The sequence below is a fragment of the Bombina bombina genome, chromosome 6 (assembly GCF_027579735.1).
Source record: "Bombina bombina isolate aBomBom1 chromosome 6, aBomBom1.pri, whole genome shotgun sequence".
Classification (NCBI taxonomy): Eukaryota; Metazoa; Chordata; class Amphibia; order Anura; family Bombinatoridae; genus Bombina; species Bombina bombina.
Genome location: NC_069504.1, coordinates 484,071,925 through 484,091,695, shown reverse-complemented (window position 1 = coordinate 484,091,695; position 19,771 = coordinate 484,071,925). Strand labels below are relative to the sequence as shown.

Here is a 19,771-nt window from a genome sequence, read left to right as displayed (position 1 = left end):
TCCATAACCCTGTCCGCCTGCTCTGAGCGGGCGGACAGGAATCGCCAGAATTTAACCCGATCGAGTATGATCGGGTTGATTGACACCCCCCTGCTGGCGACCGCGAGTCTGCAGGGGGCGGCGTTGCACCAGCAGCTCTTGTGAGGTGCTGGTGCAATGCTGAATACAGAGAGCGTATTGCTCTCCGCATTCAGCGATGTCTGTCGGACCTGATCCACACTGTCAAATCAGGTCCGACAGACATTTGGTAAATAGGCCCCATTATGTTTATTAACAGACCATGAACTAGCCCATGATTGATTGTTAACTCTTCTGGTGGCTGCTACTTTCAGTAAATTGCACACTCTTTGAAATGATAAGATAATAAAGGACATATCCTTTTGCTCTATATAGCCAGCCATGACTGTTTCTCTTCAGGCGCATTTTTGACGTTTTGAGTGAAAAGGTTGACTTGGGCTGAGCTAAGCTGTGTGAGGCGCAGTACACTCACAGGTTTATGGCCATATATGTGCAATCAGACTTGAGCTGCTGCAGTGGCTCATCATGCAGGAACACACATAACATGAGCAAGTGAATTAGTATAACTGCCATGCTGCAGGTGTGCAAGGCTGTTTATTGCAGTGACCACACCATATGAGGTGTGATAACAATAAGGCACAGTGATGGAGGTGAACATGGTCATAGTCTAGAGCGGCAACATCTGGTCAGGGCAAAGGTATCAGTGAAACATACATTACTGTGACCTCCCTGCTCAATCTGAGATTATACAGCACAAGAAATTTGTGACAAGTCTGTAAAATGTCACAAATTAATATTCTTATATGTTGATATGATATGTGTATACTAAAGGCATAAGTGAAATGTACTTACCTTAAACATATGTATATATAAACAGCCTTAGTTTAAGCTAGTTAAGAGGCTTGATTTTAAATGGACAGTAAAGTTAAAATTAAATTTTCAGGATTCAAATAGAACAATAGAACATGCAATTTAATAATTTTTTTCCAATATACTTCTAATATGTATTTTGTTTTTGTACTCTTGTAATCCTTTGTTGACAAGCATACCTAGTTAGACTCAGGAGCAGAAATGCACTAGTGGGAGCTAGCTACTGATTGGTGACTGCACACATATGCCACTTGTCATTGGCTTACCCAATGTGTTTAGCTAGATCCCAATAGTGTATTGCTGCTCTTTTAACGAAGAGAATGAAGCAATTTTGACAAAAGAAATAGATTAAAAAGTTGTTTAAAATCGCAAGTTCTATCCGAATCATGAAAGAAAAATATGGGGCTTAATCATTCAAATGTTTCTACAGTATCCCACAAAAGTGAGTACACCCCTCACATTGTTGCAAATATTTTATTATATCTTTTCATGTGACAACACTGAAGAAATGACACTTTGCTGCAATGTAAAGTAGTGAGTGTACAACCTGTATAACATTGTAAATTTGCTGTCCCCTCAAAATAACTCAACACACAGCCATTAACGTCTAAACCGTTGGCAACAAAAGTGAGTTCACCCCTAAGTGGAAATGTCCAAATTGGGCCCAAAGTGTCAATATTTTGTGTGACCACCATTATTTTCCAGCACTGCCTTAACCCTCTTGGGCATGAAGTTCACCAGAGCTTCACAGGTTGCCACTTGAGTCCTCTTCCACTCCTCCATGACGACATCACGGAGCTGGTGGATGTTAGAAACCTTGCACTCCCCCTCCTTCCATTTGAGGATGCCCCACAGATGCTCAATAGGGTTTAGGTCTGGATACATGCTTTGCCAGTCCGTCACCTTTACCCTCAGCTTCTTTAGCAAGGCAATGGTTGTCTTGGAGGTGTGTTTGGGGTCGTTATCATTTTGGAATACTGCCCTGCGGCCCAGTCTCCGAAGGGAAGGGATCATGCTCTGCTTCAGTATATCACAGTACATGATGGCATTCATGGTTCTCTCAATGAACTGTGGCTCCCCAGTGCCGGCAGCACTCATGCAGGCCCAGACTATGACACTCCCACAACCATGCTTGACTGTAGGCAAGACACACTTGTCTTTGTACTCCTCACCTGGTTGCCGCCACACACGCTTGATACCATCTTAACCAAATAAGTTTATCTTGGTCTCATCCTACCATCGGACATGGTAATCCATGTCCTTAGTCTGCTTGTCTTCAACAAACTGTTTGCAAGCTTTCTTGTGCATCATCTTTAGAAGAGGCTTCCTTCTGGGACGACAGCCATGCAGACCAATTTGATGCAGAGTGCGGTGTATAGTCTGAGCACTGACAGGCTGACCCCCCCACCCCTTCAACCTCTGCAGCAATGCTGGCAGCACTCATACGTCTATATCCCAAAGACAACCTCTGGATATGACACTCAGCACGTGCACTCAACTTCTTTTGTTGACCATGGCGAGGCCTGTTCTGAGTGGAACCTGTCCTGTGAAACCACTGTATGGTCTTGCCCACCGTGCTGCAGCTCAGTTTCAGGGTCTTGGCAATCTTCTTATAACCTAGGCCATCTTTATGTAGAGCAACAATTCTTTTTTTCAGATCCTCAGAGAGTTCTTTGCCATGAGGTGCCATGTTGAACTTCCAGTGACCAGTATGAGAGAGTGTGAGAGCGATAACACCAAATTTAATACCCCTGCTGCCCATTCACACCTGATACCTTGTAACACTAACGAGTCACATGACACCGGGGAGGGAAAATGGCTAATTGGGCCCAATTTGGACATTTCCACTTAGGGGTGTTATTACTTTTGTTGCCAACGGTTTAGACGTTAATGGCTGCGTGTTGAGTTATTTTGAGGGGACAGCAAATTTACACTGTTATACACTCACTAATTTACATTGTAGCAAAGTGTCATTTCTTCAGTGTTGTCACATGAAAAAATATAATAAAATATTTACATAAATGTGAGGGGTGTTCTCACTTTTGTTAAATACTGTAACTCTTGTTTGAAGTAATACATGCAGATTAAACTTGATGTCCCACCAGTAATTATTAATCCCTTCAATGGCTGTAAATCAGTTCAGAGGTTATTGAGATGTTTTAAATCAAAATTCTCTGTTTTTCAAAATTCTAAAAAGAGAAATAATTAGCCAAATAGATTTGTTTGGCATTTGGCAAAGATATAATAGCAGGTACCAGGGCGCGCCTTTATTAAAAGATAAGTTGATACATTGTTTTAGTTTTGAGATATACATGTTTAACCCTTTGTCCCATGCCGTCCTAACTGCACTGGGCTTTTGTGTCCCTATAACGTTAGAGTTAAAGTTCTAATTTAGATGACTTATTGACCTTAAGTGCTTGCTTAATAGAAATTCGAACTCTAAATTCTGTTCTTCCCTCTTACCATAGCTGTTTGAATTAATCAGTGCATGTCCATTTCAAGTCAGAGCTAATTTCTTTACAAAATTGCAGATAACATTATACATATTTATTGCATACTTATTGCTTATAAGTTTAAACATCCATTTACCCAGATCTATATGATGTCACAGCATTAAATCTAATACATAGGGGTAGATTTAAAGGGATAGTAAACTCCAAAAATGTTATTGTTTAAAAAAGATAGATAATCCCTTTATTTACCATTCCCCAGTTTTGCATAACCAACACTGTTATAGAAATATAATTTTTGCTTCTGTAATTACCTTGTATCTAAGCTTCTGTAGACTGCCTCCTTATCTCAGATCTTTTGACAGACTTGCATTTCAGGCACTTAGTGCTGACTCTTAAATAACTTCACATGCGTGGGCACAGTGTTATCTATATGAAACGCATGAACTAACGCCCTCAAGCTGTAAAGAACTGTCAAATGCATTCAGTTAAGAGGCGGCCTTCAAGTGCTTAGAAATTAGCATATAAGCCTACCTAGGTTTAGCTTTTAACTAAGAATAACAAGAGAACAAAGCAAATTTGATGATAAAAGTAAATTAGAAAGTTATTTAAAATTGCATGCCCTATCTGAATCATGAAAGTTGAATTTGGACTTTACTATCCCTTTAATAAGCAGCGAATGCTGCTTTCTATGCTCAAAGTTTGCGGCTCCCGGAAACAGAAGTTAAGAAGCAGCGGTCGTAGGTGGCAGACTGCAATCATCCCGATACAATTGGGATGATTGACACCCCCTGCTAGCGGATGATTGTCCGCGAATGTGCAGGGGGCGGCATTGCACAAGCATTTCACAAGAAATGCTTCTGCAATGTTGAATGCGGACAATGTATGCTGTCGGGCAGACATGATTCGCTATGATATATTGACCTAATATACTCCAAATAGTGTGTCACATTATTTGAAAGTTTAACTTGATAATTCTGATTTACCTCAGCTCCTGTTGCCACTTCCTCAGCAGCCCCAGACATCACTCCCAGAGTGTAGAACGAGAAGACACAGAGTTCACGTGTACACACTGCTGGCTGAGAGTACAGACAGAGAGAGAGCAAAATTTTACGGGTGATACAAAGAAGAGGCATTAAAGATGATAAAGGGGGAGGAAAGCAAAAGGAAAAGGGCACAAAGAAAAAAATAATTAGTGTGCTCATTGTGGTAGTAAGTTAAGAGGTGAGCTGGAGCGCAATCTACAATTTTTTTTTTTATATATATATATATATATAAAATGTGTGTGTATCATGAAACCCACATTTTCACACTTTCAGAGCATGCGATTTTAAACAACTTTCCAGTTTATTTCTATTATATAATTTGTTTAGTTGTCTTGGTATCCCTTTTTGAACAGGATACCTAGGTACTCTCAGGAGCTGCTGATTGCTGGCTGCACATATATGCCTCATGTTATTGGCTCAACCAATATATTAACTAGCTCCCAGTAGTGCATTGATGTTTCTTCAATAAAGAGGACAAAGAGAATGAAGCAAATTATATAATAAAAGTAAACTGGAAAGTTGCTTAACACTGAATGCTCTGTCTGAGTCAAGAAATATTTTTTGGGGGTTTAATGTCCCTTTAAGTTTAATTAAACTAGTAATGCACAGAACTACACGAAGAACTCCTCTATGTGAGAGTTTTTTTTGTGCACAAGCAGCTTAGTGATTGTGCAATATTCAACACAAATGTTACTGTGTGCCCTCAAGTCTATGATGTGAGGCATTTTGCGCACCCAGCTATAGAACATGCGCATGTTATTGTGTATTAGTAAAAAATGACTTTGGATTTGTAATGTGAGCTCAAGAATAAAATCAGCATTGATTGCGCTTAAGCAGTGTTAATAATGGTTCTAATATTTTAATCTAGCTCTATATCAGAGACACATTTAAGACAGAACAGTATTTGTGTAATAGCTAACAGTAAAAAAACAAACTATTAAAATTGACCTAAGGTAAACTTCAGCTGTCTCATATATAACAACAGTTATAACATCACAATAAATAAGGTTTGTGTTTGAGTGGTGATGGCTCATGTAATAGATACACATTAAACGTAAAACTATCTACGCTTCTTAAAATGGAGGGAGAAAGAATATAAGGATGAAACGTTTTGTTTGATGATCCAATGGTGGTCTGGAATAGGTATGTACATTTGGATCCTTAGTGAGGATACGAATGCAGAAGTAAGGATCCACTCGTTCCCTTTGGATGTTTTCTTGCTGTATTGATTCCTGTAAAAGATCTGAACATCTGTGCAAATCCAAATCTTAGAGTGGGAATCTTTTACAGGAATCAATTCGGCTACGAAAAAATCTGAAGGGAACGAGCGGCTCTTTACTTCCGCATTGGGATCCTCACGAAGGATACGAATGCAGATACCTAGTCGGGAAACCTGCCAGTTTTTGTCATATTCAAAAGGAAAGGGATTAACCCTGAGTACCCTGCAAGCAGCCTCCCATCAAAAGTAGGGCTCTGTGTAAAGCAGCATGTTACAGAGGACTGGTTTTACATGGACTAACAATACACTGATTAAAAACTCTCATAAACGAATGCAAGGTGAATTATGATACCGTTTGTGCAGTTTAACTTGTATTAATGCGTTGCAGACAATCATTTAGCAAGACAACCTTCAGATAATGCAGTTATGAGACAGATTTGCAGGACCTGCAGTGGTAAATTGCTTTATATCAGTGGTTTTCAAAATGTTAGGCGCATCTCCCCAGGGGGGCGCTAGAGAATATAAGGGGAGGCACGTGAGCAGTGACACTTCTCACTATCCTATGGAATCCACAAGCAGCAGCTGACCCAGAATATTTTTTTAAGAACCGACAATTACACTTGCATTTTGTGGTGGAATAATAAAGAATAGGGCAGGATGTCGGTGGAAGAAAGGCATGGAGATCAAAATCATATTTGTTATCTGATCAGTAACTTGCGCTTAACTCAAAACTTACAAAGTACAAATTGAAATGGGAGTGAAACCCTCTTTTGGTTGAGCAGAATCAGCTCTTGAGAGCTGTGTATGAACCCTGGGTCAGATGGAAATGCCCCAAATGAAAACTAAAAATAAATAATACAATCTTTTTACAGAGAAAAAATAAAGTAAGATCTTTCATGGGGTGGGGGCACTCTCTAAGAGTTTGAAAAACTTGGCTTTATACAAATAGCAATGTATCAAACTCTCGATCAATACAATAACAAAGGTCCAAAGCACAAAATCCACAGGTCAGCTGCTAGTATATAAAAGTCCAAAATGTATTCCATCAGTAAAAAGCATAAAGCATATAAAAAAATAAGACTTACAATATTAATATAAGGACACATGCCTAGTATACATGTATTCCCATATGCCATGTAACAATTTCCTCAATGTTGCTACAAGTATGGAATGGTTTGATTATTATTGTTATACTGTGTCTTTAAATAATCTCAATTTAAACTAGAGGAAACCATTGCTCCTAATAGCAGTGAACAAGTGCGAGATCGCACAAAACGTCTGCATAGGAACTTGGTCTCCATTCTATGCTTTCCTTGGTAACCATGTTACTGCTGTGTAATGTGCTGTATTTTTTATATGCTTTATGCTTTTACTGATCGAATACATTTTGGACTTTTATATACTAGCAGCTGACCTGTGGATTTTGTGCTTTGGACTTTTGTTATTGGCGTGTGGGCGATAAGGCCAGCTTGAGCCCTGCCACCGAGCGTCTGACGTCATCCCCACTCCCATATGTGCCGTGTATCAGAGTGACTGTATGGGTGAAACAGAGCGCACCACTGTCATTGTCTATTTTTGATCAATACCATGTTCATCCATTTCATTGACATTTTTACATATATCACTTTGGGGTTGATCACAATCCTTTAGAAAAACGCAACTAATGATTTATCTACAAATATTCCCTTAGACTTTAACTGTGTTTTTCTGTTGAAAATCATTAGATCATTTTTTTAAAACAATTGGGATCCACCCCTGTATTTGGTATTCTATTTTTTGGTTCAAATTCAGTAATATAAATGAGACACTTGCAAAGTGACTAAAACACACATTTCATTATGTTCTATATCCTACAGCAAATCTATCACACGCTACATTGTCCTCAGTGAGCTGCTGAGCTTTCAATTTAGGGATTTTTTCAAACCCAGTGGTTTTTGCAGTAGCTGCTCACAGACTAGGCAGGTTTCATATAATCTAAACCACTGAACTAAATGAAGGATTTGAAAACTGTTAACAGTGAAATATTCCTATTTTTTATTCTTTCCTCAACAGTTTATTTGTCTTGTGTACAGTAGATATGTACATTTATTTAAAATAAATTCAATTTGCTATTAAAGGGATAGTGTAGTGCAAAAATGGCATGCTCTAATTAAAGGGACACTGAACCCAAATTTTTTCTTTCGTGATTCAGATAGAGCATGCAATTTTGAACAACTTTCTAATTTACTCCTATTATCTATTTTTCTTCGTTCTCTTGCTATCTTTATTTGAAAAAGAAGGCATCTAAGCTTTTTTTCTGGTTCAGAACCATATAAGGCACTTGTTTATTGGTAGATGAATTTACCCACCAATCAGCAAGAACAACACAGTGTGTTCACCAAAAATGGGCCGGCATCTAAACTTACATTCTTGCATTTCAAATAAAGATACCAAGAGAATGAAAATAATTTGATAATAGGAATAAATTAGAAAGTTGCTTAAAATAGCATGCTCTTTCTGAATCACGATAGAAAAAAATTGGGTTCAGTGTCCCTTTAATAAAAAACATGTATTTTTAGCACTGACTCTGCTAGTCTATGTATTTAATTCTTGCAAAATTGTTAAACACATAGTTAAAATACAGCTAAGAAGCCACAGAGAACTGCTGGATTGTGAGCAGACACCACTTGTGAGTCAATTAGAAGCGGTAGACGCACAACCTAGGTAGCCATTTCTGTTCGGTACCAGACGTTTTCTACAGCTCCCAACCATTACTTTAACTATGTATTTAACCCATTTGCAGGTTTAGTAGTGCTAAATGAAATGCTCTTACAAATGAGTGCGCACAATTTTTGCACTATAATGTCCCATTAACTTTTTTGAATATGTTAAAATGATCATAGACTGGCACTAAAATGAGATCTGCCTAAAGGTACTTTCCCTTTTAAATAATTGTATTCATACACTCCACTAATAATTGTATTCATACACTCCACTAATAATTGTATTCATACACTCCACTAATAATTGTATACATACACTCCACTAATAATTGTATACCTACACTCCACTAATAATTGTATACCTACACTCCACTAATAATTTTATACATACACTCCACTAATAATTGTATACCTACACTCCACTAATAATTGTATTCATACACTCCACTAATAATTGTATACATACACTCCACTAATAATTGTATACATACACTCCACTAATAATTGTATTCATACACTCCACTAATAATTGTATACATACACTCCACTAATAATTGTATACATACACTCCACTAATAATTGTATACATACACTCCACTAATAATTGTATACATACACTCCACTAATAATTGTATACATACACTCCACTAATAATTGTATACATACACTCCACTAATAATTGTATACATACACTTCACTAATAATTGTATTCATACACTCCACTAATAACTGTATACATACACTCCACTAATAATTGTATACATACACTCCACTAATAATTGGATACATACACTTCACTAATAATTGTATTCATACACTCCACTAATAATTGTATACATACACTCCACTAATAATTGTATACATACACTTCACTAATAATTGTATTCATACACTCCACTAATAATTGTATACATACACATCACTATATATAATCACATACCTTGAGCATGGATGCATTCTGGAAGACATGCTGTTCATCACATACAACACAATACTCATTCAAGGTCGGGAGTCGCTGCTCTGCATACTTCATTATCTGTTGGCAGAAAAGAGTGAGATAAAGAGGAGTGTCACAAAAAGGTTTCTGAAAGGTAGCAGAGATGAGCAGGCATCAGCTTTAATTGCTATAATGAAGAAACTAAAGTATAATGACATATATTGTACGTCTCAGTGATAAACACACAGACTGGATGGAGAAAAGAACAGAACCAAGACAGTGGGAAGAAGTGGAAAGTGAACAAAGTCTAAATGTGGAGGCAGATTGACTGAGAACATGGCAGACTTGAATTATTGGAAGACATATATTGCATTTTATATTTGTTACAATATTTAAGGTATTTGTTATATTGGAGATTACATGGGGATGAGATGGAGCTTTAAGACTACATCTGTATAAATATGTAATTAAATGTAAGATTATTCTTTACTAGATTCTAACATTTTAGTAATGTTAGGTACATAGTGACAGGGAAAATTGTCATTTTATTGTCTCTAAGGCCCTGATGATAGGCCGTATCGCATAGGGGAGTTTTACTATACATCGCGATGGGAGTCGATGCTGGCGAAATATTTCAAGCAGCATCGGCACTGACATTGGCGATGTAAAGTAAAGAATCCGTTTTAAATATATTGCACACAACCTAATAACTTTACCTATGTACCCCTAAACCACCATAACCCACCCCAGCAAACTAACCCTGCACTAACTAACCCCTAAATCGCCAACAGCCCACCACATTTATCTTAGCCCACTGCAATTAGCTTCCTAACCTATTAATCCCTAAACCGCCAATAGCCCACCGCAATTAACTTCCTAACCTATTAACCCCTAAACTGCCAATAGCCTACCGCAAACACCTCCTGTACTACTTAACTCCTAAACAGTCAGTAGCTCACTGAAATAAACTTTGTAACCTATTAATCCCTAAACCACCAATAGCTCACCACAATTAACTACCTAATGTATGGATCCCTAAACCGCCAATAGCCCACCGCAATTAACTTCCAAACCTATTAACCCCTAAACCCCCAATAGTCAACTGCAAACACCCCTTACACTACTTAACCCCTATACCGCCAATAGCCCACCCCAAACACTTCCAACACTACTTAACTCCTATACTGCCAATACCCAGTAACCTATTAATCCTTACACCACCACAACCTCCAACGCAATATGTCCCCTAACCTATTAACCCCTACATTTCCACAGCCCCCCCAAAGAAAACTACCCATACACTACTTAACACCTACCCCCCCCACCGCTAAGCTAAAACCCCCTAAGTTACAATAAATAAAAAACAGTAAATTTACAAAAAAATAACAAAACTTAATATTATAATAGAAATGCAAGGGCACTCCATATAAGGAGGAACCTTGCATTCAAGCTTCAGTGTGCGGCAGGGACCGAATGAAGAGGACCTCTGCAAGAAGAAAAGAAGATAGGAAGGAAAGAAGGATTGAATGGAAGATGGAAGAAGGAAGAAGATGGAAGACTTAAGAGATGGAAGAAGAGGACCATCGCCATGAAAAAGAAGAGGAGCACCACCATGAAGATGAAGAGGACACCATCATTTTGTGGCTCTTTTCCTGTCTTTGATGTGGGTCTGAATCTCATTTCAGCTCCAGACCGTTCATATTTCCAGCTGACCCGGTGTCCATTTTTGACTGCTTCTCGGATCATCATTTTGGCTGCCTTTTAAACACACATCCTTTGTCCTTTTTGTGTTTAGCTTTTAAATATAGGGAATTGTATTTAATTTATTTATTATTTCATTTTATTGATGCTATACTTGTTCTAAGTGCCTGATCAGTGCTTTAAAGGTTTTAGATGTATTAGGTTAATGTATTTATGTTGAATATATTGTTTTAATAAACATTTGTAACCAGTTGTGACACAAATCTCATAGTGAGTTGTTTTCCACGATCTAATTCTTTGTGGTCTTTAGACTTTATAATCTGATATATAAATCTAATATATTATTACTTATTTAAGCTGTCTTGCAACAGCACCAGGGTTTCAACAGTTTTGGTCTTTTTGGGACTTCACTGTGTTTTCACTAAGCTATTTGTTTGGAGTTTGGGGAATCCTCCATTTAACATGTTGGCTTATAAGTACACTAATTATCCCAGCGCAGTGTGATCATTTTCTACATTGTTGTGATTACCGTTTTTTCCTCATTTTTGATCACACAGCAGCAGGGAAATATGAGTGAATCTAATGTGTTCGAATATAGAGATGAAGTGTATAAAGGGATATACAATAATTTTCAAACAGATATCATTGTTACCCCAGATAATGTAGATACATTATTCAAACTTATGAAAGATTTAGAGGATAAATTGCTGTTGGAAATGAAACATAGGACAGAATTTATCTTTATTGAGAAATATTTAGAAAATAAAAGGGTCCCACAGGGTTTACAAATTAAAAAGGAATGCTCTTTTAAGGTTGATGATATAGAATTTAAAAAAAGATGGAGTGATATATTAGAGCAAGCCTCTTTTAATCTTCTGCGGTTAATTAAAGACTATAGGGGTGAGATCTTGAAAAAATTGGAAATAGAGATAAAAGAATTGAAAGTCCAATTAAAGGAATTTGAAGAGAATACAGAATATATAAAAAGGGAAAAGGAGATTAAAAAACTTTTAGCGAGTACTAAGGAGGATATTTTAAAAGTAAAAATAAAGAAGTTTGAAAGGGACCGTGAGGACTACCTGTCCCATATAAACCAACCCGATTGGGACAAATATATCTCACACACATGGAGATATACAAGAGTAAGTGAGAAAGAGGGTGTTGGAGTTGATAATAACAAAATGGGGAAAACCAATAACATTGGACAAAATTCCCAATATCATGCGTACCAACAACAATCAATATTGAGGGATAGGGAATACAGAAATTCTAATAATAATAACTTTCATCGTAGGCCACAAGGCTCGGGCAACAACTCAGGTTTTAATCCTAGTAAAAATAACGGGAATATGAGTGAAAATAGACAAAGCCCAAGAATGAATGAGAACAGACAAAGTCCAAGATTTAGGGGATATAGAGATAGAGAACAATTATATCACAATAAGCAGACTTACTCAGGGATAAACAGGTCATATGGCTATGGTAATGAAAGAGTTGGAACTGGAAATGGCAATTTTAGACCTAATTACAATTATAATACTAGAATGCAGTATAACTCACAAACGAGGAATAATGCACAAATTGAGAGTAATGAAAATTGGAGGGTATCAAATAGATTTGCACCATTACAAGACGAAAGAGAAACGAATCAATCAAATGAATATGCTTCCTCCTCCTCTTCTCTCCCTGCCTCTCGCCCTTTTTTAGAACAAGGCCAAGAACTATACGCAAGTCCGTTACCACAAAGAGACTTAAGAAAAAGAAGGGCATCAGACAGAGAGGAAAAAGGGGAGGACGTAGGAGAATCAAAAAAGATCTGATATTAAAGGAACCAAGTAAAAATCTAGGTATCTTTAATTTAAGTAAAAAGGTACTAAAAACTGAACATGCAGAAATTTTAGGGAAGGGTCTATCATTTGCACCTAGTTGCAAGATTAATAGGTTTGGTACCTATATTGATGCGCATAAGTTTGTTAGAAAGTTAACTGTAAAAAGATGGTTTCAAAAAACTGAGGTAGAAAGAATAGCAGGGAATACTTTGATTGGTAATAGTGATTATGTACATACAGACCTTAGAAATAAGTCTACTTTTTATCCGAAACAAGACAAAGGGCCAATAATAGAAACCTTTGAGAAATTGGTTTTGAGGGACATTGAAAATTTGACAGATAATAATTCACAAAGATCTTTCAACAATTTGAGTAAAAAACAGCTAAGGACTATTAAAGAATTAGAAGATGACGATATAATCATAAAGCCCGCCGATAAGGGCGGGGGAATTGTCGTTGTTCTATCATTAATCGAGACCGTCACATGCAGGAGGATTATCTTCTTGCCACGTGTGACGTGACATTGTTATATACCTGTATCAATCACCATGATGGCCTACAAGCAGTTAAACACTTTTTAGATTCAGATGAGGATTTAAAGGAAGAACAGAAGGGATTCCTTATGGACTCCATAAAATTTATTCTGACACATAATTTCTTTAGTTATGAATCACAATTCTATAACCAGGAAAGAGGTACAGCAATGGGCACCAGGTTTGCTCCAAGTTATGCGAACTTGTTTATGGGTTTTTGGGAACATTGTTTTCTCATGAACAATGAGTTTGGAGCAAACCTGGTGTCCTACAAACGGTATATAGACGATATCCTCATCATTTGGAGAGCAGATGAGGTTAAATTTGATGATTTTGTAAAGAATATGAACCAAAATGAGATAAACCTACATTTCACTTATGAAAAGAGTAAAATAAAAGTTAATTTCCTTGATTTAGAACTATTCGCTGTTAATAAGAAACTGCACTCTAAAACACACTTTAAAAGTGTGGATGCAAACAGCTATGTTCACTACACTAGTTGCCATCATCCAAAATGGGTAGATAATATCCTAAAAGGACAGTTCTTACGTATTAAGAAGAACTGTACCGAGCTAAAAGATTATGATGACCAGTCAGAGAAGCTCAAACTGAAATTCCTAGAAAGAGGTTATAAGAATGATAAAATAGAAGGCATTAGACAGGAGGTAAGATGTGTTAACAGAAATGACCTGGTTAAGAAGAATAAAAACAGAAATAGTAAAGAAAGCAAAAGGAAAGGTTTAGAGAAGCATAATATTTTTATCCCATTTATTACGAGCTATAGTAATAATAAATCCCTCTTAGAGAAGATTCTTAACAAACATTGGGGAATTTTAAAAAATGACGAACTAATAGGCAAATTACTACCAAAGAGACCTCAAATTATTTATAAAAAAGCACGCAATTTGAAGTCTATTTTGGCACCCACAGAAAAAAAGAAAAAGAGTGAGGATACCCAATTGAGTTTAGAAAGAAAAAAGCTGAAAGGTTTTTCCCATGTTTGACCTGTAAGTTATGTAAACATTCCAAAAAAGAGAAAGAATTTAAATCCAATACATCAGGGAAGTCCTTTAAGATAAATGAGACTATAAGATGTGCGGATAAATTTGTCATTTATCTCATACAATGTTCCTGTGGGAAGCAATACATGGGGGAGTCGGAAAGACCCCTGCAAGACTGTATTCGGGAGCATATATGGTCCATAGAAAAACATGATCTAGAGAGGAATAAGGAATTACCTATTCCTAAACATTTTGCTGCTTGCAATAATGGGGATTTGAAATGTTTCTCCTATATGGGTATAGATAAAGTAAAGAAAAATTGGAGAGGGGGCAATTTGCAATCTGACCTAATAAAGAGAGAGACAAAATGGATCTTCGATTTAAAAACACTGAAACCAAATGGTCTAAATCTAGATTTCGATATAGGTTGCTTTCTAAGGGACTAATTAATTTCTATCGGTCTATATGGCCCAAATTAATTTCTATCGGTCTATATGGCCCAAATTTATAGTGATGTTACTTTAATTAACATCTAAGAATCTATTTATCTAATGTTATATCCTTATCATAAGTCCCTTATAACTATTGCACATACCAATATATGTTTATGTTTATATTTAGTATATTGGTTTTTATACACTTGGGGCTATATGTTTATCTACATCTTTGTTGTTGGATGTTATATGTTAGATTATATTTCTATCACAAAGAATTTGCAGAGTAATATATACTTTATTCATTTATCCAGGGTTTTTTTTTTGGAGAGATGTGTCATAGATGGCTATAAAGTTAACGAGCATTTATTCTAATTGCTTTTTTATTGTAACTCCTCTTTTATATATACATGTTAATGTTACATGGAAACTCTTGTTTTGTTTAGTTTTTTGTTTTTTATTTTAATTTTTGTTTTGTAGTTTGTGCACACTTAGTGCAAGTACTGTCCCTTTAAATTACGAGGTGGCATTAGGCTTTGAAGGAATTGCTATATTCTATCAGGCATACAAATAACTGTTTGTATTGAGATTGTTTTCCGTTACATTGTTATATTATGTGTTGGAAGCGCGAACTATAATGAAAGACAAACCCATTTGTGCATATATATATATTTTCTCAACATACTGAATTGTATCTGATCTGTATGTATGGCTGCGATGTAAGTGAACTGACTATCTGTTTCAAAAATTGAGTTGCAGCCAATCAGATGAAGTACTGACGGTTTATAAGACCGGGCATTCTATCCAACAGGAGCTTGACAAAGGCCCAGAACGGGCTGAAACACGTTGCTCCGCCCACCTACACCTGTGCTTCAGGTGTGCCTGAAAAAATCATTGCTGACTGAGACTGCTGTTTTTCTAAGCCGTCCAGCTCATCTGCTGAAGGAACGCCGCTTGAAAGAGAGGACTGCGGTAACTGCGGTGACTATCTGCCATACACCTGAAAGAAAGAAAAAAGAGCCGGAGACTACAGAGAACCGTTATGGTGTAAGTAAAAGTGAACACCATAATTTTGTGGCTCTTTTCCTGTCTTTGATGTGGGTCTCGATCTCATTTCAGCTCCAGACCGTTCATATTTCCAGCTGACCCGGTGTCCATTTTTGACTGCTCCTCGGATCATCATTTTGGCTGCCTTTTAAACACACATCCTTTGTCCTTTTTGTGTTTAGCTTTTAAATATAGGGAATTGTATTTAATTTATTTATTATTTCATTTTATTGATGCTATACTTGTTCTAAGTGCCTGATCAGTGCTTTAAAGGTTTTAGATGTATTAGGTTAATGTATTTATGTTGAATATATTGTTTTAATAAACATTTGTAACCAGTTGTGACACAAATCTCATAGTGAGTTGTTTTCCACAATCTAATTCTTTGTGGTCTTTAGACTTTATAATCTGATATATAAATCTAATATATTATTACTTAGTTAAGCTGTCTTGCAAAAGCGCCAGGGTTTCAACAGTTTTGGTCTTTTTGGGACTTCACTGTGTTTTCACTAAGTGAAGAGGACCACCGCCATGACGATGAAGAGGACCACTGCCATGAAGATGAAGAGGAGCACCACCATGAAGATGAAGAGAACCACTGCCATGAAGATGAAGAGGACCACTGCCATGAAGATGAAGAGGAGCACCACCAGAGTCAAGTTGGTAAGTTCAAATTTTGGGGTTTAGCTTTAGGATTTTTTTTTGGTCTGGCCTTTTTATTCTTAAGATTAGAGGTTTTTACATTTAGGTTTTTATAGTTTAGGTTTTTTCCTAAAAGAGCTGTTTCACATTATATTTTTAGGATAGGGATTTTTTTTAATTTTTTTTATTTAGATTAGGCTTTTTTTTTGGGGGGGGGGAATACTTTTATTTGTAGAATGGGGTTGTAGAATTTATTTGAAAAAGAGCTGTGAAACGCAATGACCTGAAAAAAAGCCCTTTTAAGGGCTATTTTTATAGTAACTTTATTGTACGTAACAACATTATCTCTTCAGTTCAGAGATGTACAAAGACATTGAAATCAAAAGTGCAACACGCAGGTCTTAGATTACAATGTGTACTGTATATCCGATATGGCATTTAGTTTTCTTATGGAAATGTTGAAAGTCAAGTAAGTATATAGGGGAGAGAAGGAAGGAAGTATAGTAACTGTAATTGTTGGTTTAGGGGTTTTTTTTTTTTTTTTTTTTTTTTTTTTAAAGGGGCCTTAGTTTTGGTATAGGCATATACATATATAACTGTGTTTTTTATGTTTGTTTGTTTTTATAGTGTTGTTTTTTTGTTTTCTGTAATGTCAGACTTTGTTATTTTTTTGTAAATTTAGTGTTTGTTATTTTTTGTAACATAGGGGGTTTTAGCTTAGAAGATGGGGGGTAGGTGTTAGGTAGTTAGGGGTAGTTTGCATTGGGGGCTTGTGGCGGTGTAGGGGTTAATAGGTTAGGTGTGGTTAGGTCTTTAGGTTATGGCAGATTAGGGGTTAATAGTGTAGGTTGCGTTGGGGGTTAGGGTGTGTAAGGAGTTAATAGTTTATTTAGTATTGAATTTATATACAATGTTAAAATTTTTGATTGTTCATTTTATTATTTTAAACATAAATACATATTTTCAATTATATATTTATGTTTAAAATAATAAATTGAAAAATAAAAAATAACTACATTTTAGATAAAATACTAAAAAAAAAAAAAGGATTATACAAGACAATACATATCATTTTAACAATGTATATAAATGTAGTGCCATAGCTCCTATAGTTATATTAGGGAGTTTTTTTGTATGCTTTATTAGTCAGGTAGATTGCAGACATGTGCGTTTCAGGGGTGTGTAGCTAAGACGTGACATATGTGTAGGCAGTATTACGGAGTTAGCTGTGCGTTTCAGGGGTGTGTAGCTAAGACGTGACATATGTGTAGGCAGTATTACGGAGTTAGCTGTGCGTTTCAGGGGTGTGTAGCTAAGACGTGACATATGTGTAGGCAGTATTACGGAGTTAGCTGTGCGTTTCAGGGGTGTGTAGCTAAGACGTGACATATGTGTAGGCAGTATTACGGAGTTAGCTGTGCATTTCAGGGGTGTGTAGCTAAGACGTAACATATGTGTAGGCAGTATTACGGAGTTATCTGTGCGTTTCAGGGGTGTGTAGCTAAGACATGACATGTGTAGGCAGTATTACGGAGTTAGCTGTGCGTTTCAGGGGTGTGTAGCTAAGACGTGACATATGTGTAGGCAGTATTACGGAGTTAGCTGTGTGTTTCAGGGGTGTGTAGCTAAGACGTGACATATGTGTAGGCAGTATTACGGAGTTAGCTGTGCGTTTCAGGGGTGTGTAGCTAAGACATGACATATGTGTAGGCAATATTACGGAGTTAGCTGTGCGTTTCAGGGGTGTGTAGCTAAGACGTGACCTATGTGTAGGCAGTATTACGGAGTTAGCTGTGCGTTACTGGGGTGTGTAGCTAAGACGTGACATACGTGTAGGCAGTATTACAGAGTTAGCTGTGCGTTTCAGGGGTGTGTAGCTAAGACATGACATGTGTAGGCAGTATTACGGAGTTAGCTGTGCGTTTCAGGGGTGTGTAGCTAAGACGTGACATATGTGTAGGCAGTATTACGGAGTTAGCTGTGCGTTTCAGGGGTGTGTAGCTAAGACGTGACATATGTGTAGGCAGTATTACGGAGTTAGCTGTGCGTTTCAGGGGTGTGTAGCTAAGACATGACATATGTGTAGGCAATATTACGGAGTTAGCTGTGCGTTTCAGGGGTGTGTAGCTAAGACGTGACCTATGTGTAGGCAGTATTACGGAGTTAGCTGTGCGTTACTGGGGTGTGTAGCTAAGACGTGACATACGTGTAGGCAGTATTACAGAGTTAGCTGTGCGTTTCAGGGGTGTGTAGCTAAGACATGACATGTGTAGGCAGTATTACGGAGTTAGCTGTGTGTTTCAGGGGTGTGTAGCTAAGACGTGACATATGTGTAGGCAGTATTACGGAGTTAGCTGTGCGTTTCAGGGGTGTGTAGCTAAGACGTGACATATGTGTAGGCAGTATTACGGAGTTAGCTGTGCGTTACTGGGGTGTGTAGCTAAGACGTGACATACGTGTAGGCAGTATTACGGAGTTATCTGTGCGTTTCAGGGGTGTGTAGCTAAGACATGACATGTGTAGGCAGTATTACGGAGTTAGCTGTGCGTTTCAGGGGTGTGTAGCTAAGACGTGACATATGTGTAGGCAGTATTACGGAGTTAGCTGTGCGTTTCAGGGGTGTGTAGCTAAGACGTGACATATGTGTAGGCAGTATTACAGAGTTAGCTGTGCGTTTCAGGGGTGTGTAACTAAGACGTGACATATTTGTAGGCAGTATTAGGGAGTTAGCTGTGCGTTTCAGGGGTGTGTAACTAAGACGTGACATATGTGTAGGCAGTATTAGGGAGTTAGCTGTGCATTTCAGGGGTGTGTAACTAAGACGTGACATATGTGTAGGCAGTATTAGGGAGTTAGCTGTGCGTTTCAGGGGTGTGTAGCTAAGACATGACATGTGTAGGCAGTATTACGGAGTTAGCTGTGCGTTTCAGGGGTGTGTAGCTAAGACGTGACATATGTGTAGGCAGTATTACGGAGTTAGCTGTGCGTTTCAGGGGTGTGTAGCTAAGACGTGACATATGTGTAGGCAGTATTACAGAGTTAGCTGTGCGTTTCAGGGGTGTGTAACTAAGACGTGACATATTTGTAGGCAGTATTAGGGAGTTAGCTGTGCGTTTCAGGGGTGTGTAACTAAGACGTGACATATGTGTAGGCAGTATTAGGGAGTTAGCTGTGCGTTTCAGGGGTGTGTAGCTAAGACGTGACCTATGTGTAGGCAGTATTGCGGAGTTATCTGTGCGTTTCAGGCGTGTGTAGCTAAGACGTGACATGTGTAGGCAGTATTACAGAGTTAGCTGTGCGTTTCAGGAGTGTGTAGCTAAGACGTGACATATGTGTAGGCAG

At 37.5% G+C, this 19,771-nt stretch overlaps 1 protein-coding gene across 1 annotated transcript in view; it reads right to left on the bottom strand.

The window, feature by feature from the left end:
• Positions 1 to 19,771, bottom strand: part of PARP6 (poly(ADP-ribose) polymerase family member 6) — a 206,470-nt gene that overhangs the window by 25,222 nt on the left and 161,477 nt on the right. The window contains exons 10-11 of the mRNA XM_053717311.1: positions 9,246 to 9,341; positions 4,325 to 4,417 (exon numbers count right to left, since the gene is read on the bottom strand). Of these exons, the coding sequence (XP_053573286.1) occupies positions 4,325 to 4,417; positions 9,246 to 9,341 (189 nt within the window). The remainder of the gene's footprint in view (positions 1 to 4,324; positions 4,418 to 9,245; positions 9,342 to 19,771) is intronic.